This window comes from Lepisma saccharinum, chromosome 24, assembly GCF_977018435.1.
Source record: "Lepisma saccharinum chromosome 24, izLepSacc3.1, whole genome shotgun sequence".
Classification (NCBI taxonomy): Eukaryota; Metazoa; Arthropoda; class Insecta; order Zygentoma; family Lepismatidae; genus Lepisma; species Lepisma saccharinum.
In genome coordinates this window covers 34,828,228-34,851,921 of record NC_139252.1, presented here as the reverse complement: position 1 = coordinate 34,851,921, position 23,694 = coordinate 34,828,228, and the positions used below count along the sequence as shown (strand labels likewise).

The 23,694-nt window shown below is 38.4% G+C and overlaps 1 protein-coding gene across 2 annotated transcripts in view; it reads right to left on the bottom strand.

Moving 5' to 3' along the window:
- LOC145978334 (uncharacterized) overlaps positions 1-23,694 on the bottom strand; it is a 278,099-nt gene that overhangs the window by 185,554 nt on the left and 68,851 nt on the right. For both annotated transcript variants that reach the window (XM_083110912.1, XM_083110911.1), the window contains exon 4: positions 20,621-20,717. In XM_083110912.1, coding sequence (XP_082967038.1) covers positions 20,621-20,717 — 97 coding nt within the window. The remainder of the gene's footprint in view (positions 1-20,620; positions 20,718-23,694) is intronic.

Sequence of the window (23,694 nt, the reverse complement as noted above, 5' to 3'; positions counted from 1 at the left end):
TTAATGTAACAACAGGCGGTGAATATTTGAAACATTTACGGGGCAAAACCTTGGACACCTCAGCAACCTCACATAACTCAAATATTGTTTATCTCTCTCGTGCGATGTGGAAGTTCACGAGGTAGCAACCAGCCAAAGCATGTTCCAAGTAGCCCTCTTTCCAACAATTCCCTCTTGAGTTACCCTGGCGAGAGTCCAGCCTTTATGGACATAAGCCTGGCATCTGGCAATGTAGCTCACGATCACTATCATGCGGTCATCTTCGATCGATGGGTGAAATATAGAGGATGCTTCCGCTCCACCATGCCACCAAGGATGACAGCAACAGAAATAATAGCGCCGCACGGCTTCGTGGACGCAATTTCTGTCAAAAACAAGCCCACTAATAAAACCGTTGTGGCTAAAGCGACGCCAAGACAATTTCCACTGACTAGAGAGAGAAAACAAAATAATACAAGGTTATTCTAGCGTTCAAGTGAACGTCCATATTTAGAGAAAGGGGGGAATCGAAATTCCAAAGCTAAAAATTGCATTCTCCTCAATTTTTGGTGAAATTTTGTACAAAAACTTTACTTTACATTCCATCAAGTTCCATTAAGTTTTAATCCAGATGCCTAGAACTTTTTAAATTTCTACGTAAATAAATGTTTCAAGAATTCCTCGGAAAGAAAAAAAAATCAAAAAATTCTAGTGAAATTAATTATGAAATGATTGCGTTAAATACTGCAGAAGAAATATTATTAATATTCTTCTGGTAAGAATGCGCATTAAAACATGGGCCTCCCCGATGGCACACTGGTAACGCTCTCGCCTTGTAATCAAGGGGTCCCGCGTTCAATACCCTGTCGAGGCAAATGGTGGTACGGATCGCACTTTAAAACTGTATGTCCACTCCCGATTAGCTAATCTGAGCATGAAATGAAACTTACAGGAACTTTGACAAACTCTGCGTATCATAATATGCCAAGGTGTTGTGTTAGTTGTGGTGTTTTTCCACTGAAACGTGTATAATTTTATTCCGTATTTCAACTCTACGTCAGAGAATACCCTTTGAATCCACTTCAAGCTCAGGAAGGCTAGTCGGAACTGGACCTACAGTTTCAAGTGGGATCCGAATCTTGATTACGAGACGGCAGCTTCCAGCAACTTATGGTAGTGACACTTTAATGTTGTTCAAAGGTAAATATGGTCAACAAAATATCAAATGTCACCCAATAAGATCAAGGTTGAGATTCATCGTTTATGTAGATACGATAATACGGTAGTATACAAATATACAGGAGAATTCACAATGATTCTATTCATCTAATTTCAAATGGCCATATATTTAGTGTTTATAACGCCAATGTGGTAAGTAATACGTCAACGTAACGGAAAACTCGTGAAATCAGCCGCTACATGCCAACACTGACAATGTAGCTCTTCCAACATGCATTGTAGAGGAAAGTGGCAACTGGACACCAAAATGCTTTGTGTGTGCTCGATTTGGTCCATTCTGGTCACCCCTTATTGCTCCATATAACCTTTTTCTTGAGCATTTACGTTACAGATGCTGTACACGTCCCACTATTGTCTACAACTATGGATAAACTATAAATACCGCATTTTTTCGGCTGTGGGGTCTGTGGTAACTGACACACCGGACAATGTGTGACAGGAACTTAAACGGTATAATAAAGAAAACTCAAAATCTATGGCCATTTGAAATCCAATTAATTATTTTGAATTACCCTGTACTGCTTTTTCTTTTTACACAGTTCAAGTACAGTAACATGTGTCACGTATACAGTTAAATCATACTACGTTGCAGTATGTGATTGTAGGCAGTTAAGGAAGAAAAAAATATTTTTTATTCAGAGATAAAGAAAGCTCTCGAGGTAGCACTGTATTCCCCCCCAAAAAAAAGTCATTTTCTCACACTTCTATCTGCTATGTTTCGGAAAGAGTTGTGGCCCCTCTACAAAGACCTTGCTACTCTGAAATTGAACTTCCGCAATATCAGAACGTTCTCGGCTCGCTCTGAAAGAGAAGCAAACGTTCTCTTGGCACGTATACGACATTTCTTTTGGTGGAAACCTGAAGCACCACGAATACAAAATGTATGCTCTTGCGATGGGTGGAGATTATCACAACTTCTCCCCTACTCTGATCATAACCACAGCTGCATATTCGTAAAGAACTTCCTGCAGGTTTATTTCTCGACTCCCCCTGGAGTTCTCGCTACGCACGCATCCTTGTAGGATACTAATGGAATTTGCTTGCTTTGTACTCCCTCCCGCGCGGCACTGGCTGATGTAGAACCGCAACTCCAGACAACAAATACACTTCCGGGCATAGATTTAAGCCTCAACACACAATCACGCTCATTGCGCTACAGCAATATAGCATTCACCCTATTAGGAAACTAACAGTAGCTTGCTTTTGTTGAATTCGACGTCGTTTTTCGCCACGACGACCCGGCCAGAACTCGAGCCTGGAGCCTTCGGTTGGTGGCATAGCTTGGACACCGGGGTGGTTAAGGGTTGACCACCGAGGTTGAACGAGACAGACAGAGACAGTCAAAGTCCACTCTATGTTCACATAGGTCAATTGGGATTGGGTCTACAGTTTAAAGTGAACCATTATGCAAAAAAAAGGGGTTTAGAAGTAGAGCAAGTGCAAATGGACTGGCAAGACCTCAGGATACATATAATTCCTACTATAAATTTTCTGATTTTTATTATGTATTCTTTTTCGTCAACTTCCTCTTCTTATGCATGTTTTCTGTCTATCGTTTTCTTATTGTAAGGTATGTACACTCTTGTTCAGGATTGTTAAAGGTCCAAGTTGCGTATTGTTTCATTGGAAAAGGGTTCCTGGACCGTATGAGCCGGAAAAAAGGTTCCTGGACAGTATTAAATTCATCAGGAAAAAAGGTTCCTGGACCGAATTGAAATACTTTACACTTAAAAAGGTTGTTTACGGTCCAGAACCCATTTACGTTTGCCGATTTTCTCTACTGGACCGGAATTGAATTTATTTAAAATTCCTGAACCTTTAACAACCCTGTGTTTGATTGATTGGTGTCCTTTATTTTACGTCGACTCTTCTACAACTTTTTGGGAATGAGTGCTGATAAGATGATTTGATTCCTGTTGTTTAGCGTCGCTTTCCTGCCACTTCTGGCTAATCACAACGATGAAATAAGTGATGATATATATATATGATGGAATTGATGAAAGGACACTCACATCAATGCCATGGTTGGGATTCGAATCGAGTGGGGCTGGCGTCGTAGCGTGCAATTCTAACCACTACGCCACGGAGGTCGTCTGATGATGAGATGGATCCAAAGGATACAAACACATACGAACAGCACACAACACAAATCCAACTGAGGATTACACTTGCTGTAAGTCCAAGCGGCACAGCCTCGTTGGCCTGTAAGATTGTAGTTACTGGAGGTGTACTACGTGGTTGACATTTGGCTGTCTTCAGTGCCTACACCACGTATCTACACTTTGCACTCTAAAATGTATGTATAAAATTGCCTACGATGGTACGTACAGGTGACGGGTTCGTATCTGGAAGGAAATATATAGGTATATACATCAATGTGCCTCCACCAGGGATTGAACCCAGGACCTCTAGAACACAAGCGCCATATGGAAGACGTAATAGGAGAGAAAGAGAGGGACGGGAAGACAGAACTGAGATGACCATCTTGAGTCGCTCTCGGCATGACCAACACCCACTTCTCCACATTACAGCAGACGAACACAGGTACATTTTCCAACACTTTCTCTTGAGAGCAAATCTTCATCTGCAATTATCTGCCAGACCATAAAACACAAGAGCACCTGGACTTGCCAGCAATTCAAGGAAGAAGAAGCCGTGTTCTTCCAGCCGTAACTTCTCGTCCCCGTACGAGGACGCAACTTCCGCCAGGCAAGGTCGCCAAAAACGACGCAAATAAAGCCGTTAGCACGGAACTTTGAGATTAAAAAAAAGAACTTCTATGGATCTTTTCTGCGGGCATAAAGCATCAAGGGAAATCAATTCAGAGGGAAGCAAGTCGAAAAATGTTTTAAAAATTGATGAAAAAAATGCAAGAAAAAGTTTTTTATTTCAACTTATCAGCTGTCTAAATTTCTGATATAAGATTCCAAGCAGATTTAACTTTACAAAAGTTGGCTCAGGACAGTTCCCTTCTTCTGTGGGTCCTTTAAATTATCCGTAAATCGACCCAGAACAAATTTAGCAGTAAATTCACCAACACCCAGTAATTTATCTCCTCGAAATGAGGTATGGTCTTCGTGGTCTATTGGTTAGTGGAACAAATTTAGCAATAAATTTACCAACAACCAGTAATTTACCTCCTCGAAATGAGGTTTGGTCCAGTGGTTAGAGCTGGAAATCAGAGGTGGCGAGTTCAAATCAGGAGCAACAACTCCATGAAATCTCAGAGGTTCTCTTTATGGAAAAACCAACGGGTATGATAGATGAACTAGTGTATCTGTCATACCGCCAGTACACGGTGTATGAAACTAACTTCTTCACCGTGAATCGAAATAACTCCCCTCCCCTTTTCCAACACACACATACACACAACTCGTTGCTACCAAATCTGGTTCATTTATCCTGGCAATACATTATTCATTTCGATTCAAAACTGTTAAAAATACTTCTCACGTCCCATCACGCCCCTGTCCTCCCTTCTAGTAACGTAGGGGTCAAACGTGACAGAAATGGAAACCGTCGAGTTCACTTTCCGTAACTTGGGATTTCAAATCAGATATTCAGCGCAATAGGCAGTAACAACGGTTCCGCCGATGTCTTATAACTGTCGGATATAATCGCAGCCGTTCTGAACGCTTAATGTCTACAAATGGGTCTTTATATGTGCGTGGTGTCGTAACTTCACAGCGTTTTCTTATTGTCGTTTCAATGGAAAAGATGTCAAGATTGTGGAAATGAACGTGGGCCTGGGGCAAGAAGCGCAACGTGGGTGGCGTGGGTGGCTACAGAGCACCAATAATGAAATTCTCTGACAATCCCAGCATTTCCAGGGAAAAATATGGACTTTCACCAGATCAACTTATAAAATACATGGTCTCCTTAAGGGAGCTGGTTGCAAAATTGCTGTTGTCACTTCCTCCTGCACTATATCAAGCTCATGTGAAGCTTATTTCTATGAAACTTCCAACAGGGTTATACTTTAAAAATAAATTTATCCTATTTCTGAGCCTTTTCAAAAATTAGTTAATTCTGAATTTGAATTTTTGTTTTAAGTCTTCTGCATTAACATATAGCAATTCTATGTTGCTCCATAAGTTGGGAACTATGTTTCTTTCTGTGTGGGCTATGTTTCTTCCCTTCCCAGCCAGGGAGGGACCAGGACGAAGGAATGCGAGAAGTGTCAAATGAGCCCTGTATCCCTTCGACTGGACACGGTCCATCGCCGCCGAACTAATTTATGTAACATGTGGCAGAAACTGTAGGATCCAGGGAATGACCAGGAGATGCTGTTCTCACGGTTTGGTAAAAACAACGTCGAACGATTTCATTGGGCCAGGGGGACACGTGATCAACCAAAAGCTACAGTTTTTGGGGAAACAGTGTGCGACTAGGCTCGAAAAGGAACATTATCCTCCAAAGTGTGTGACGAGACTGGAAATACAGAGTACCCGCCAAAGTGTGTGACGAGACTGGAAATACAGAGTACCCGCCAGAGTGCGTGACGAGACTTGAAAGAGAGTGCGCCAGTAACTTACACGGTAGAGTGTGTGCATAAGAGTTCGAACCCGGGACAGTATTGTGCTATAAGTATACAGTCGTGTGTGGCGATAACCGCCAATCATGTGTAATAAGTGTATCCTTTTGCTTGTGTAAGTATGTTAGGTTTATGTCTTTATTAAGTAAATATGTTGAAATCTATATTTGTTTCCAAATAAAAAATATACAACAGATTGGGGGTTTAGCAACGGTCCGTTCCAGGATTCGGCCAGGGAAGTTAGGGGAATTTATGAGCCAAGAGCTCGACCTAACATTACCTGGTCCTGTTTACCCGCTACAGTCACCAATGATCAGATTCTTAATTTCTAAACCCTGCAGATAAGGGAAACAAATATAGATTTCAACATATTTACTTAATAAAGACATAAACCTAACATACTTACACAAGCAAAAGGATACACTTATTACACATGATTGGCGGTTATCGCCACACACGACTGTATACTTATAGCACAATACTGTCCCGGGTTCGAACTCTTATGCACACACTCTACCGTGTAAGTTACTGGCGCACTCTCTTTCAAGTCTCGTCACGCACTCTGGCGGGTACTCTGTATTTCCAGTCTCGTCACACACTTTGGCGGGTACTCTGTATTTCCAGTCTCGTCACACACTTTGGAGGATAATGTTCCTTTTCGAGCCTAGTCGCACACTGTTTCCCCAAAAACTGTAGCTTTTGGTTGACCACGTGTCCCCCTGGCCCAATGAAATCGTTCGGCGTTGTTTTTACCAAACCGTGAGAACAGCATCTCCTGGTCATTCCCTGGATCCTACAGTTTCTGCCACATGTTACATAAATTAGTTCGGCGGCGATGGACCGTGTCCAGTCGAAGGGATACAGGGCTCATTTGTCACTTCTCGCATTCCTTCGTCCTGGTCCCTCCCTGGCTGGGAAGGGAAGAAACATAGCCCACACAGAAAGAAACATAGTTCCCAACTTATGGAGCAACATAGAATAGCTATATATTCCCGTTCCCCGGGGAAAAATTTCTGAACTTGTGAAGAAATTTTTCATCATTTGTCCTTCACTAGTGGAACACCCTGTATATGATGAGATGAAACTGTCTTTCACTCGTGGAACATCCTGTATATAATCACACTAAACTTTGTTCATTCACTTGGTGGACACTCTGTATAAAGTTCAGCTGAACTTTTGTCCATTAAGTTCTGTAACACCATGACATCTTCTTCTTTTTTCATAAGGTTGGGTAAATTTAACTTAATAAGGTTGAAGGGTATATTTGTCTTCTCGGTTAACGAGGATTAATAGCTGCCGATGTCTTCGCAAGTCGTTGGGATGGGAAGGAAAGAAGGATGGGTTATTCTCTCTTCTTTCTATCTGGAATGCCAAACGTCACTGGGTTTGGACTTCATAAAGTTTTGGTGTTCTCAGGTGTCTACAGAGGAAACAACTCTTTTGTCACTTTGAGTCTATGGGGAACTTCTGGAAGCTTTTCACAAATTACACCACGGCATGTCGATTAACTGGATGTGTGGGTAAGGGACACGTGATTTCTTCCTCACCACTGATGAGAGTTCAGCTCCTTGGCGAAATGTTCAGATTGCCTCCGATGAAATGTCCTATCACCATCACTTCACTTAATGTTTGTTTAGAGTTTAATCACATTGTTACTTAATGTCAATAATTGTGTATCCTAAGTACTTCATCACCATGCATTACGAATATACTCGTTTTCATTTACTTCATTTTTCCAAAAATTGCAGGATAGATTATACACATACATTTTACTTCTACCGTTCACACATAGAGAGATAATGCTATTTCACGTATCATGATTACACTTAGTAGATAATTCTCAACTCGAATATATTTATTGAAAATCAGAAAATGAATAATGTGACCATATCAGTTATATTAATAATGTGATAATGGTGAACTCTAATAACACTATATTAATTGTCCTTACTTTATCAATGGTCATTTTGGAACCTGAAAAGTACATGAATAAATGCTGAATAAAAGAAGTAACATGAACACGAATTGTATACAGATAATTGTCTTTCTCTTTAGTAATTATCTGACCATCATGATGATAAATTAGACAGATTTTTATAACCCATTTTTATAATACCTCATACACGTAAACATAAAGAAAAATATCAATAAAATACACTAATAAGCAAATGAAATTTCAATGTTGACCTAACCAGTAAATTCTAAGCATAACATATGGGACATTTGAATATACTAAAATGAAATTAAAACATTTTGAACTCAATTACCTCATGAACATAAGAACACAGGTGTTGATTCTCATATACATCCACCTATAATTGAAAATAAACAAACTTCTACTCAGGTTTCACTTTTGAAACTACCAGATAACATATTTATTTTGAAATTTATTAAAATTATGATATTGAACATAGTAAACAGACAAGAGTTCTCTCTCTCTCTTTCTGGATCTACAGCCCTTGGTGGGCCTTGGCCTCGGCCTCGTCCACAATCAGCCTCCATTCCAATCTGTCATCAATTCTTCTCCTCCATCCTTTAATTTTCATTGTTCGCAAGTTTGCAGCGACGTCATCTATCCATCGAAGCCGTGGTCTGCCCTTTCTTCTTACGTGGTGAAGCTTTTCTTTCAACATTCTTCTTGGCATCCTATTGTCCATCGTTCTCTCCACATGCCCCAACCACTTTATTCTCTGGGCTTTGACAAATCTCACTATATCTTGGCCTTTTATTAAATCATCTAGCTCTGCATTACATCTTATTCTCCAGTCGTCATCTTCCCTCACAGGTCCATATATCTTTCTTAATATTCTTCTCTCAAATATTCTGAGGGCATTTTCATCTGACAGTTTCAAAGTCCAATTATCTGATCCATAAGTGACAACTGGTCGTACCAGTGTCTTATAAATTTTAAGCTTTGTATTTCTTGTGATCAGTCTATTTCTAAACAACTGCTTATTTGCAAAATATGCACGATTGCCTGCCTGTATTCTTTCCTTTATTACTTTACTCATATCATTATCACTATATACCATTGTCCCCAGATATTTAAAACAAGGAACTCCCTCAAACTTATTATCTCCAATTGTCAGATCTTGAGGTGCTCTTCTGATCTCAGAGTTAGACATTCTCATATACTTTGTCTTTTTTTCATTTACATTGAGCCCTATTTTTATTGCTTCTCTTTCCATTTGCTCATAGATTTGCTTAAGTGTTATTATTGTTCTAGAAATGATTGTAACATCATCTGCATATGCACATATTTGACTGGATTTTCCAAATATGGTTCCCTTTTGATCAACTACATTCATTACTTTGTGCAATGCTAGATTAAATAATACTGCCGAAAGGCCATCCCCTTGTTTCACTCCTGCATTGAATTTAAACTCTTCACTCAGTTTACTACAAACTTTCACTCGTGCCTTAGTACCACTCATAGTCATTCTTATTAGTCTTATTATTTTGATGGGAATATTATACTCTTCAAGTACCTTAAACAGTTCATTTCGATTAACACTGTCAAAAGCCTGCCTGAAGTCAACAAATAAAAAATGCAAATCCACATCATGTTCATAAAACTTTTCCATCATCTGTCTAATTATAAAAATCTGATCAGTAGTGCTCCTGCCAGGGCGAAATCCACATTGGTACTCTCCCAGTATATCTTCTGTGTAACATTTTATTCTCTCACTGATCAATCCTGACAAGATCTTATAGACCACACTAAGAAGTGTGATGCCTCTGTAATTTCCGCATATCAATTTATCACCTTTCTTATAAATTGGGCATATTATTCCAGATTTCCATTTATGTGGCATTGTTTCATTTTCCCATATCATTACAATCAATCTATGTATTGCTGCCAACAATGCGTTACCACCAAGTTTGATAAGTTCAATTATCACCTCATCCTCGCCTGGAACTCTATTATTACTCATTTTCTTCATTACAAATTCAACTTCTTCAATACTAGGTACTTGTACCTTATGACCATCCCTATTTTGTATATTCCTATTATACTGCTCTTCTTCTTCTTGGTCTTCCACTTTATTCAAAATCTCTTTAAAGTGCTCTGCCCATCTATTGAGTATCTGATTCTCTTCTACAATTACTTTCCCATTTTTATCCTTACATACTTCTATTCTTGGCTCAAATCCTATTCTCATTCTATTTATAGCTCTATAGAATTTTCTTATTTCACTTTGCTGATTTAGTTCTTCTATTTCTTGCATCTTCTTTTTATACATCATTTTCTTCTTTTCCTTGCATACCCTATGTGCTTTCCTTCTTAGTTCTTTATACCTCTCAGTATTACTTCGAGTTTCCCTCTGTAGCATTTTCTCTCTAGCTTTATTCTTCTCATCTATAACCTGTATGCACTCTTCATCAAACCACTCATTCCTTTTAGTTTTCTCTTCTCCAAAAGTTTCTTGTGCTGCCTCCTTTATCACTCCTTCTATTATTTCCCATTCTTCCTCCACCACTCGAAGTCTGTTATTCTCTTTCTCCTTCAGTTTACTCTGTACCTTACTTACATATTCACTAATAACTTCTTCTTCTTTCATTTTTTTCATATTCCACTTCTTTCTCTTGGCCATCTCGTTTCTTTGCACCGCTATCAATTTTTCCCTCATTACTAATTTTACCAGGTAGTGGTCGCTATCACAATTGGGCCCTCTGCAGCTTCTCACATCAATAACTGATGAGGCATGACGTGCATTAACCAGTATATGATCAATCTGGCTTATTGTTCCATTAGGTGCCTTCCATGTTCCTAAGTGAATTCTTTTATGTTCGAAACAGGTACTTGTTATGATCATGTTGTTCCTGACAGCAAACTGGCAAAGAAGGTTCCCATTCTCATTGTTTTCTGCATGGAGAGTATGCCGCCCTGCAACCCCTTGTTGATTCTTGTCCTTTCCTATCTGAGCATTAAAGTCGCCCAATACGGTTACCATATCATACTTTTGGATCTTTCCACATGCTTGTTCCAGATTGTCATAGAACTCTTCTTTCTCGTTCTCATCTTTCTCTTCTGTAGGCGCATGTGCATTTATAATTGTTATGTTTCTAAATCTTCCTCTCAACCGTATTCTACACATCCTTTCATTAATTGCTTCAAATTCCATAAGACTTTTTCTCATCTTTTTGGTTATTATAAAGCCTACACCGAATTGTCCGGTCCTCCTCTCTGGTCCACTATAAAATAATGTGTACCCTGGCTTATCAATTCTTCCTTGTCCCTGCCATCTAATTTCCTGAAGTGCAACCAGATCATACCTAAATTTTAATATCTCATTTGACACTTCATTCATTTTCCCAGGTCTTAACAAAGTCCTGACATTCCATGTTGCAAGTGATAAATCATTAGTCCGTAAATATCGCCAGGTTCGAATTCCATTACATCCATCCATCGTCCGAGGCTGTTGCATTGGTTTCACAACGGTTTTATTTTTTTGCAGGGTGGGGTTGTCGGCCCCACGCCCAACCCCCAACCTGGAGGACCAGGTTTGTATAGGGTTTTCTCCCCTAGGTAGGTTGGCATTAGCGTGCCTTCGGAGTCCTTCCTGCCCCTCGGTTTTCTGTCAGGGTTTCCTTCCCTTAGCCTGTGGGGATCCCTCCCCTTACTGCAAGGCAGCAGTAGCTGAGCTTATTTAGTGGCGGCTCTCCTCGCCACATCGCAGGATTTTCTTCGGAGACTTGCAGCATTTACCGAGATGCAGTTGCCACTCCACATCTCACTGCCTCCTCCAATCCTGCTGCTGCTTGTCCGCGACTGTTTCCAGCTAGCCAACATATCTGCTGGCCGTTCCCCTATCCGCAACCTGGGGACGCGCCTGGTGGCATGCAGCTCTGCCACTGGGAAGGTAACCCAGCCCAGACAAGAGTTCAAGATGTCATTTTTTCATGAGTTAAAAGTTGACATAATACTCATATTTTTAAAATATAACCTATCAATAAAATACCTTTTTTTTATCTGTTAATTAGATTTTTATACGATTCTGCACGAAACTTAAGAACAAAATGCCAAAACATGACAATATGTAAATACTTTTTGCCCTAGAATATCATCAGTATAAAATAGATTTACGAAGTATAAATGCGTCAATGGCATGACCTCAAATTGGCCTATCAACATGCTAATAGTGATTAGCTCATTTTTATTCAATAAGTTTGCGATCATCACTTCTATACGTATAGTTTTTCTTTTATAATAAGCAAATAATATGCGTTAAAGACAAGTTTGGTCTTTTCAAATTTACCGTGACCATCATTAATAATTTTTCTTTCTAATTAAATTTATTTCAGCACATACTTAACCCTTTACCTTCACTGTCATTTCAAAGTTATTAAACTACTACTGAAAAACATAAAAGGTGCTAATGGTAGAATAAAATACATATTACCACATATATAAAATATCTCAGATATCATAATTGTTGCTTGTTATTCGTACTGAAACAATTGTAATCTTTCTCAGGCAATAACCCAAAATCACACCATAATATTATGTTGTTCACACATTTATCAAGAGTACTGGAAAAAATATACATAACTTAGAACTTAAAACCTCTTTCTACCATGCATTACTTCGAAGAAAATACCTATTTTTTTTATTATTTTTTATTTTTATAAATTGACCCATACCCAAATTTTCACAGATACGAGTACAATAGTATCTGTTAGAAAATATATGAATACACCTCACTCAGAACATTTTTTCAGTACTTATAACTTAGAATCCGTACTTCACTAGTTTGGAAATAATAACGTATATGTGCATTTATTAATCAATAAAAGTTACGTAAATCATCTTAAATTTCATAACATCCTCACACAAATTAAGTGTTATAAATATCAAGTGTAAACACACAGCAACTCATTTTCTTATATATAAGAAATGGTATTTTGAAATGAATATGGAAACTAATATGCTAACTTCATTGTCATAAAACTCTATAAAATTCTCTTGATCCTTTTCGACCTAAGACTAAATTTATCTTTCTTACTTCACCCTCTCTCTCACCAATTAGTAATTAATCACGTGCAGCTCATGCTTTGAGAAACGTGTCAGGAAATGCATGCTCATTTGGCATAATGCAGCATAGGCAATGTTAGTTTCAATACAAATGTCTAGCATAATCTTATGATCAATTCCTATAACTACTTATACTTAATAACTTGTAGCAAATGCAATGAATACAATAGACATTCCTATAAAGATATGAACTAATACACAAGCAATAATAATACGCTAAGCAATCCCAATCTATACTTGTTTATAAAGTAATAACTATAGCACTACTGAAATACATTCTTCTAGCTACTACTAACTATTTTCTAGAATAACCCTTATTATTTATTTCCAAATCAAAATACTAAAATAATATGATTACCTACCAAATTAAATTACCTTCTATCTGGAATCTCCTCTCTCTCTTTTACTGACCGACCTACTGATTACCTTCTTTCCTATCTTTTCAAATGTATAGAATAAAATAGCCTGTTCGCCAGTGCTAGAAAATCAATCTGAATTTCAAACAAAAAAACAAATGACACTTGTTGCAACACTAAGTATAGTTAACTAGATGAGAAGAGCTGTTCTGACATAATTTCCTTAAAATTAAAAAGCTAAATATGAATATCCTTATATTGAAAAATTAAATAATATAACACTTAAAATATAACTTTGATTATATTTAACTATGACAATTTGAACAAGAATGATATCGTTCGAGCCCGATGTTCTTCAAAGAAGTAGTAGCTAGAAGAATGTATTTCAGTAGTGCTATAGTTATTACTTTATAAACAAGTATAGATTGGGATTGCTTCGCGTATTATTATTGCTTGTGTATTAGTTCATATCTTTATAGGAATGTCTATTGTATTCATTGCATTTGCTACAAGTTATTAAGTATAAGTAGTTATAGGAATTGATCATAAGATTAAGCTAGACATTTGTATTGAAACTAACATTGCCTATGCTGCATTATGCCAAATAAGCATGCATTTCCTGACACGTTTCTCAAAGCATGAGCTGCACGTGATTAATTACTAATTGGTGAGAGAGAGGGTGAAGTAAGAAAGATAAATTTAGTCTTAGGTCGAAAAGGATCAAGAGAATTTTATAGAGTTTTATGACAATGAGGTTAGCATATTAGTTTCCATATTCATTTCAAAATACCATTTCTTATATATAAGAAAATGAGTTGCTGTGTGTTTACACTTGATATTTATAACACTTAATTTGTGTGAGGATGTTATGAAATTTAAGATGATTTACGTAACTTTTATTGATTAATAAATGCACATATACGTTATTATTTCCAAACTAGTGAAGTACGGATTCTAAGTTATAAGTACTGAAAAAATGTTCTGAGTGAGGTGTATTCATATATTTTCTAACAGATACTATTGTACTCGTATCTATGAAAATTTGGTTATGGGTCGATTTATAATATATATATATATATATATATATATATATACACACACACACACAACAGATTGGGGGTTTAGCAACGGTCCGTTCCAGGATTCGGCCAGGGAAGTTAGGGGAATTTATGAGCCAAGAGCTCGACCTAACATTACCTGGTCTTGTTTACCCGCTGCAGTCACCAATGATCAGATTCTTAATTTCTAAACCCTGCAGATAAGGGAAACAAGACCAGGTAATGTTAGGTCGAGCTCTTGGCTCATAAATTCCCCTAACTTCCCTGGCCTAATCCTGGAACGGACCGTTGCTAAACCCCCAATCTGTTGTAAACAGTTAGGTTAATCGGGACTGGACCTACAGTTTAAAGTTGGATCCGAACCACTGTGCAATGTGCCTCCTCCGGGTATCGAACTCGAGATCCCTTGATTTTGATTTGCTTTATTTTACTTCGCTTTTTGTGCCACTTTTGACTAATTTGCGAACATGGAGATGAGTAATGAAATAATAAAATTGATGAATGGACACTCACAAACATCCACGCCCAGACCGGGATTCGAACCCGGGACCCTAGCGTCGTAGCCGAGATCCCTTGATTACAAGGCGGCGACGTTACCATTACACCACCGGGGAGGCCCTACCTATTTCTGAAAAGTGTCAATTTTAGACATAAGTATATGTGTATATAGTACAGCTCAAGGAACGAGAAATCTAAAAAGGGTATAACTTTGAAGACGAAATGTACTTTGCTGAGGCAATACAGCCTTACGGATGCTTTCAGTCTAAAACATTCTAAATTGACCAACTAAACAAAAACACGCCCTATTCTATTTTGGTCTGGATATTTTGAGGTGCCATGTATATCTCCATCCTGCAGGCAAACTTTGATGGTGTGTTTCCAAATAAGGGAGAAATGTACTTGGAATGTAATGGAATCTTGATCTGAGTATGCTGACTTGCCTCTTATGCTAAACATGCTGCAGCCATTCATTCTGAAACATGGTTCTCTTATCTTCTGAGTGAATACCACTCCTTCTTTCATCTATCTAAACTTCCCCATTTTTCCTGTTCAATTCGCATCCAAATGGGACAAAAGAAGTATTTGATAAGTAAAGTATTTGAGCATATTCAAATGTGTGTGTAACAACAACTCATTCGCACCTAGTCATTTCCGCAACGATCCCCTCGCTCCAAATGTCTTGCGTAAGTGCCCAAGTTAAGACAATGTTGGTGCTAAATGGTGATGAATACCTCTAAAGCTGGGAGAAATGGGATCACAGAAGGGGAATAAAATAGGGTGTTATTCCTAATCCACTCCCCTTGTTGTTGTAATCTATTTCATTCCTTCTTTCACTGTTGCAGCTGCTGCAATGAACAACCAACGAACTTTGAAACAACGACGAACGAATTGAATTGGACACTGCATCACACAATATTCCTCCAGTGAAATAAACTTTCAAAGGGCACAAAAATGCCTCATTTTAATCGAAGAGTACGTTTACGCTATGTATTTTCCCAAGTAAAGACGTTAGAATTACACCTTAATGGTATCTATCAGCAGGGCCTCTTAACGAAAAAGAATAAGAAGTCGAATATTTCCAAGGATGTAACCGAGTTAAACATTTCCCACCGTTCACCTCACGTAGGATTCGTCCACGATGATTTGTGTAACATATGCAGGTCACGTCAAATCGATTCGCACTACTTTCATTCAATCAATATAGAAGTTCAGCTAGCTCCATAGTACTATCAGTCATTCCTGTTCTTCAAATGGGATAGTTCCGAGACGGCCTTTCAAAAGTCGACACAGACCTCTTTAAAATCGAGACAAGACTTGATGTCCCGAGACCCTCTGTTTCGTTAGAGCGTTTGGTAAACTCTAGTTAATTATACTTGAAAACTTTACCCAAAAAATAATAATAATAATTACTTCACTATGAGACTTATTCAGACATACGAGGGGAAGTAAAAAATTATCCGCACTTTCACCATAATTTTCTTTAGGTTGGCCACACTGAACTTGAGCGCTCCTGTGCTGAAAGGTGGTACTCTTGTGGTAACCAGGAGGTTTTCTTTCTTTTGTTACAGAATAAACATGGTCGCTACATCAATGGGATGTAGAAATATCCAAGAATGAGAAACATCTACGGGAGGGGAGTGTTATTCAACTTCTAACATCAAACACATCAAAACGTGTTAGAAATATGCATTTAATCAGATAATATATATATTACAGACTTTTTACCTTCACAGTAAGTTCACCTTCCTAGCGCGATTCTGATAATACGGTGTTTCGTAAATCAACGATTTCTTTAAAACCCTCACACCAAAAATGGTTTAAATTCGAGAGGTCGAAGGTCAGCATCACATTCCATCCACTCACATCCATTCTGTCAACAATCAACTATTTTCATTATTATAGCGGTTGCGAAAACTTAATGGTCATGCCGTAACCAGAGATGGAAATTGGTCCTTATCTTCTGTACAGTGGGATGCATAAGTATTACCAAGCAAATTGTCCACCGCAATGTTTATTGTCTTTGTTTTACGAAATGAGAGCTTCAAGAACTTAATAAAACGCCAAATAACTTCAACTGACAAAAAACACGAAAAATGCATCAAAAAATAATGAAAATAGTCGTGGACAATTTGCCGAGCAATACTTGTGCATCCCACTGTACCAATAGGCAAGGTTTATCCTAGTATGTAGCATTAACTCCATTCAGATGACATTTTGGTGGCAACGGCCTAGTTACAAGCATGAAACTCCTGTGCAACTTGCTTGAAGCTTCATTATGAGTGAGGAGTTTCTGATCTCCCATTTATCTATCTGTCCCGTATCTTTCACTATGTGATAGCGCTAAATTGAATCTGGAGCTCACGCTACCAGGATGCTCACCGTAATCAACTGCCTGGGGGAAAACAACAGCTGGCAAGAACTGCCGAGTTAAAAAGAAAAAACTCTATATAGAGAACTTCATAAAGCTGCAAGGCGTTGTGGGGTTATAAGAAAAGGACTACCCCGACATCGCATCATGGTTTCGTTGGTTCTGTGTTAACTATACAACTGCTGCATTTTTCTTGCTGGACGTCGCTTTTTCTGCCTCTTAGACTAGTCGCAACGGATTACATGAAATTGATGACTGAGAACCCAATAAAGGAACGCCCATGCCAGGATTCGAACCTGGGACCGTACATGCCGAGACCAGTATTCAACGCGCAGTCACAGAAGAGAAAACAGAATCTCTTACGAATATTAGGATCTTGTTTAGCAATACCTTTTCCAAGCACCGAACAATTTTTATAAAGTACTAATCAAAAAATGACTGATAAATTGTCCAAAGTGACAGCGCTGTCAATCTATCCGCAATACCAGATATCGAATACCTCTGCAACTACAAAGTTGAGCACGACATTTTCACTTTTTCGTCTCAAACTATTACTTCTTCTACACTCAACCATTCCACTCCTCCCCATCTGGCAACGTCACGTCACCCCTCCCTCTGTAGCTGCACCTCTTCTTGTTTTTCAGCACAGTTATTTAGGAGAAATTTAGTTTCAGTTCAAGTGAGATGATGCTCAACCGTGGATTCAAGGCAGACTACTACACATCCGTTATACATGATGTTTAATCCAAGAGCGTGCAAAGGTAAGTTTTGGGGATTCACATCCCTTTAACACAATAATACATCATGAGAAATTAGCAATATTAAAACCGCAAGGTATCGAAATTTCTGGAAAATACTTCTTCAGTTCGAACACTGGAACGAAAAATAAAACATACTACATACAAGCATAGATTTTGTTAAGTCCGAAAATACAGCGCAATGGACTTGTTTGAAAACAAAAATGTATTAATGTGTTTGAGTTGGTGTTTTAAGTACACTTTATGCACAGTAAGGCTAATCGGGACTGGACCTACGGTTTAAAGTGGGATCCGAACCACTGTGCCTTGTGCCTCCACCGGGTATCGAACCCGGGACCTCTTGATTACAAGGCGACGACGTTACCTACCACTGCGCCATCGGGGAGGCTCATGTATTAATGTGTGAAACACAGCAAAGCAACCTGAACATTGTCCACTGCCGTACCACGTGTGTACTTATTTACAAGACCAACGTATTCCAAATTCCTTCCTATCTTACTTTATGCGTAATTCTATACGCATGGGCTTTCCTACAGACTTCTTCCTCGTTTTCTTTCACAGAGAATCCACCTTGATCGAGCTTCTCTTTTACTTCAAGGTACTGGAAAAGAGAAGCAGGCTTCTCTCATCCCTAGTGCAAAGTCCGTCTTAAAAATTTTCCCTCAGAATAAAGGTATAGTTTATGCAAATTTCCGGGGAATCTTCTTTTTTTCACCACCTTTTCTGCAAGGGTTCCAAAATAGGCTCCATAAAGCAGGGGAATGGATCGAAAGAAAAAGCAGCTCTTGTGTTTCCCCTCTTTCTTCCTGCTTCTCAACTGGGAAGACTGCCAAACCACTTTGTCCCAGTTGCTGGCTTCACGTGAAATAATAAAGCCGCTCCGCAAAACCTGCAAAACATCCTGCAATTGCAACTTTTGCAGAATCTACAGGAAAGGCACCAACTCTTGCCATAAATCACGGGGCGTGGAGGTTCTGGGACGTGGTCTGGAGGTGGCAAGGTGGGGACACCAGGTACTGCTACTGCATTGGCTACGTTTAATTTAACGCTGCGTAAGCGTAACTCAGGGGCGTACTGGCTCACAACTAGATAGACCCGGAAACTTGATACATGGGAAGCAAACCAACTGTGTGACGTATCGGGTTAGGTGGTAGATCAGCCTCGCCAAGAATAAAGACTATTGAATTGGAATGTGTAACTATTTAAGTATTAAAGCTTCAAAAGATGCCAAATGTACGCTTTTATGAAATTTCTAATGAGTAGGGCTAGGATTTTCATTATTTAGCATATTTATTTTGGTAAGGGTGATGTGTTCCCTAAATATATAGAAATTCATATTATGAAGAAACTAATTAAGGTGCTTCTTAAGGGCATATTTAGCCATTTCTGCGTGATAGAGCACATTTTGATGGATTTTCGGTCATATTCAGCATATTTTCGCTTTTTCAAGAAATATACAGTCATTTCTTAATCCTAGGTTCACTCGAGGTTGTTTTTTTTCTGCAGCAAAATCTTTTTCATTTTCATTTCAAAATTTACAGAAAGTATTCATTGTGCATTTCAACTCAGGGCCCATAAACTGAACTAAAAATAGTACAAATGTGAAAAATATCGCAGCATTTAGATATTGATGTTTGAAACAGTCGTTACAAGGGCATATTTTGTACAATTTTAGGTCATAAGAGCATATTTTATTTTGCATATTTTGGTGATTCGTAGGTCATAAAAATCCTAGCCGTACTAATGATTACCTATACTTTTTTGGTGGGGTGTAACATCCAAATCTTGACCTCCCTTTTACATAACACACCTTGGACTGCACTACTGTAGAGTAACGAGGATCAGGCGTCTGGACTTACAGCCAGTATAATTCTCTGTGGGGTTTGTGTTGTGTCTTGTTCATATGTATTTGTGATTGTCCCCCTTGTGAGGGTCTCCTTACCGCCGTCACCCAGCAAAGAAGTAAAACCTGACAAATCCTTTTTCTTTTAACCCAAATATGCATGTTTTTATTTATATTTGGAGATATATTAAATTTAACTACTCCTCAAGAAAATATTCCATCCTTCTTTTCTCTGACACTTATAGTGTTCCTTTTTTTTTAATATTTTGCCTATTGTAGAACGTAACATTCCTATGAGGGTACCCTAGGCTATGTAGTATATACACTGATGATCAGGTCTTAATTGACCTGAAGCTTCCAAAAATTTCATCGCCTTAACAAAATTACATTGCCTTTTCTATACCGCAACTTTATAGAAATAATTGCAAACTTGGCCGTTTCTGTCAACATTTTGTAGAAAAAAATTACTGATTGGGTGACGGGCGTCTAAAAATTGTTGTACGGTTTTACAGAGTGAGGGCTAACATTATAGAAATAGCAAACAGCATCGACCTTGAACGTTACTGTATCAAAACATAGGAAAGAAATCTGCAGTGGGTATGTTTACTTCTTGTGCATTCAAATGCATGAATTCTTCGTATTCTTTTTTTTGTCCCACAACATGGGCATTTCAACGCAAGAAACACCAAACATCTGAAAATGTACTCTAGTACAAGTACTTTGAGTTTGGAAATTTACACTCACCCACTCCCAACTTTACTCGGTAATAACAAAAGAAAAGCATTCACCGTTCATACAGAGGATGAATACCATGTCTAACGACGATTGGCTATACGTGATGCTTGGGAGTGAAATCTCCATAGAGGTTCATTATAACATGGAGCGCCGTGTGTCGTGTCATTCTAGTCTGAAAACTACGTACGAAGTTTACAGAACTATTCCACCTACCTTGTCTGCCTGATGCCTGTCTAATCTGCTATCCGTCCGGTTGCCTGCTACAGTGTACCAAGTATGGTCCTCTATGGTTTCTATAGCTGACCACGCCCTGTAAGTAAAAATAATATATATTAGGATCTACAGACACCATTAAGTGCATCCAGCGGGTATCGAACCCGGGACCCCTTGTTACAAGGCGGCGACGATATCACTACGCTATCAGGGAGGCCCTGGTCTTGTTAAATATCAGCAACAATCACATAGAATAAAAAGCGATTGCTAATTAAAAAATAAGGAACATAGTGGGGGGGAGATTTTACAAAAAGTATCTCACCAATGCTCCACCTCATGATTATTGAGCAGCCACTGGGCTAAATTTACGTACAAAAACTTAAAGAAAGACTGACACTTTAAACAAACCATCAGACATAAAACACAACGCAAAATGTATCGTCGCTAATATCCAAGTCGCCAGACATAGGTTAGGAGGCAAGGTGACATCTCAGTTCCGATTCAAGGGTGATCTTTTCCTCTTCGATAAATAGCTAATTTTCCACTTGTTACAATAACTGACGGAAACAAATGAGAAGCCTGCAGCCACACGTTCATATGAGTCACAAGGCAGCTTGGAAATCCTTCTGCATCTGGCATGCATATGGGGACTAGTGGGAGCCACGCTTCAGACAGCCGTCATGTGGAACTCCTCAGTGTTGCCCTATGACGGAAATTTCTCATGGTGCAGGGAAATGCAAGTCAAGATTTAGGTGAAAATGGAATGGTTATGGAAGTTACCAAATTACAGGGAATTTGAAGGAATCCGAGTCATATATTACATTCAATCTCTTTTTAAGTGATATCTCTCCCACCTCCACCCCCAAAAAATGAGCTTGTATTGAGATTTCTAACTTTGCTTGGGAACAAAGCTACAATCTCTCCTTGTCTAAATTTTAAAATAATTGCAACAACACAGGTATTGTTAGCCTAATATTAACTGCTGACATGATAATTTTCCAATTTCTTATATTTTTCGCAAAGTGTACAATGTTATAGTATTAGTTTAATTTTTGTCATTCCTTCAAAAAATCCAAGTATTTTAGTAAATTTGTGTAGGTTAAAGGAAATAATGATAATTTATGAAGTTTGGTGAAAGCGATTTCAATGTTTCCGAGATGAAGAAAGGGAAATATTGTACCTAGGAAAGGAAAATTGTGCTCATCCGTTGTGGCAACATTGATTCCTCTTCCACTCCACTTACTGCAAATGTTAGCAAGGTCCTTACACGTCTAGCGTCTCAAAGGACTTCTCATTCTATTCTGCTACGCTTTAGAGTGTACTAATCAGCGAAATTCAAGAAAGTGTCTTATGCGTCGCTCTGGTTGTGTCAATTGAGATACAACTATGATTTCAGGGATGGAAACTAGTCAAAGGATCAAAATTACTCACTAACTGATCAAAACGGAAAAAAATACTAACACTGACTAATATGCGACCAATTTAATTACAGCCCAGCATTAAAATAGCATTTTAAGTGAAAAATTGGTATTTCACTTTAATATATATTATCTGGATTCCATATACCCATATTTATGTTTGAGAACCAAATATAATCACTGCAAGGTGAAGTTCTATTTAATTTTGCCATTGTGAGGGGAAGAAAAGTTTATTAAAAAATTCACTTCTCAATAGTTTTCTGCTTTCTCTTGTCTACATTTTTCTTATATTCTTCATCCATTACAATCGCCATTCCTAGCACAAGTTTAGTCAAGTTCACTCCCGTAATGTTACATCTGAAATCACAAATTATATTTTTTTACTAGCTGATTACCCGGCGTTGCCCGGGTATTTATTTACCCCAATCTTGTATTAGACAGGAAAATAATGAATTCTAACTATAGTGTAAAATGTAACTAATTTTAAATGTGATCGTGAATGTCACCAATTAGCTTAGCGACTCCGAAAACTATGGATTCGACACTAATCTAGGTCATTTGTGGCATTTTATTTTTCACCACCCCCCCCCCCCCCCCATGCCGATAGATGAACTTGCAGTTGAACCGCATTGGGAGTGTCACGAAAACTGTGGATTCCATTCGCAACACAACCTGAATGTTAGACAATACGAGAAACACTATCGTTGTGCGGATTGCATAGAGTCAAGGATGTCTGTCTGTGCGGAATTTAATATCGGTGGTTCTCAATTATTTTTACATGTCACCCCTTCCCACACCACCCCTAGGTGTGCCAGGGGTGTCTTACCCCCAGTGTATTTATTTCCAGGTTGCAAGTGATACGTGTACCAAGTTTGGTTGAAATCGCTCCAGGCGTTCGAGAGTTATTGCTGAACAAACAGACACACACACACATTTTTTTTTATATATAGAGAAGAAGATTAAGAAACTCATTTCTTAATCGTTTTCTGCTCTCTTTTGCCTGCATTTTTCTTATATTCTTCATCCATTACAGTCACCATTCCTAGCACAAGTTGTGTCAAGTTCACTCCCGTAATGTTACATCTGAAATCACAAATTCCAGCCACCGACAAATCCGGGAAATAGTTGAAAGCTGGACACCAATCTCAGTAAGACCCACTTTTTTTTAACAAAATTGTGTTGTTTTCCGCAGCAAAGCAAACATCATATGTTTGGTTTTCACCGAGAAGTTTTCATGTATCTCCCAAATTGCAGTAACAAAGACAAAAATAATACAAACCGCATGCATGAAATACAAAATGGAATAACTGATAAGTCTTCCACTGCTGTGATTTTTCATAACTTTGCACAAGTTAGGGCGCTTCGTTAAAGCATATGCAATTTCTATGTGACAGCAAATAACAATTTTCTGACATATTCAGCATATTTTCGCTTTTCCAAGGAATAAAGAACGTTGTTTACACATTTACCTCTTTCTGAAGTGGATTAAATTTGTTAATCCTGTGGTGGTCGAAGTAGAATTAAGCTTACTAAATTACTAGTCACTTACATGTACAGTCACGGACACTTCTGGATATAAACAAACGCACTGGGAGTCAATGGGATCGTTACAACCCAAACCTGTACGTGACTGTACATTGCAACTCTGGTCTCATA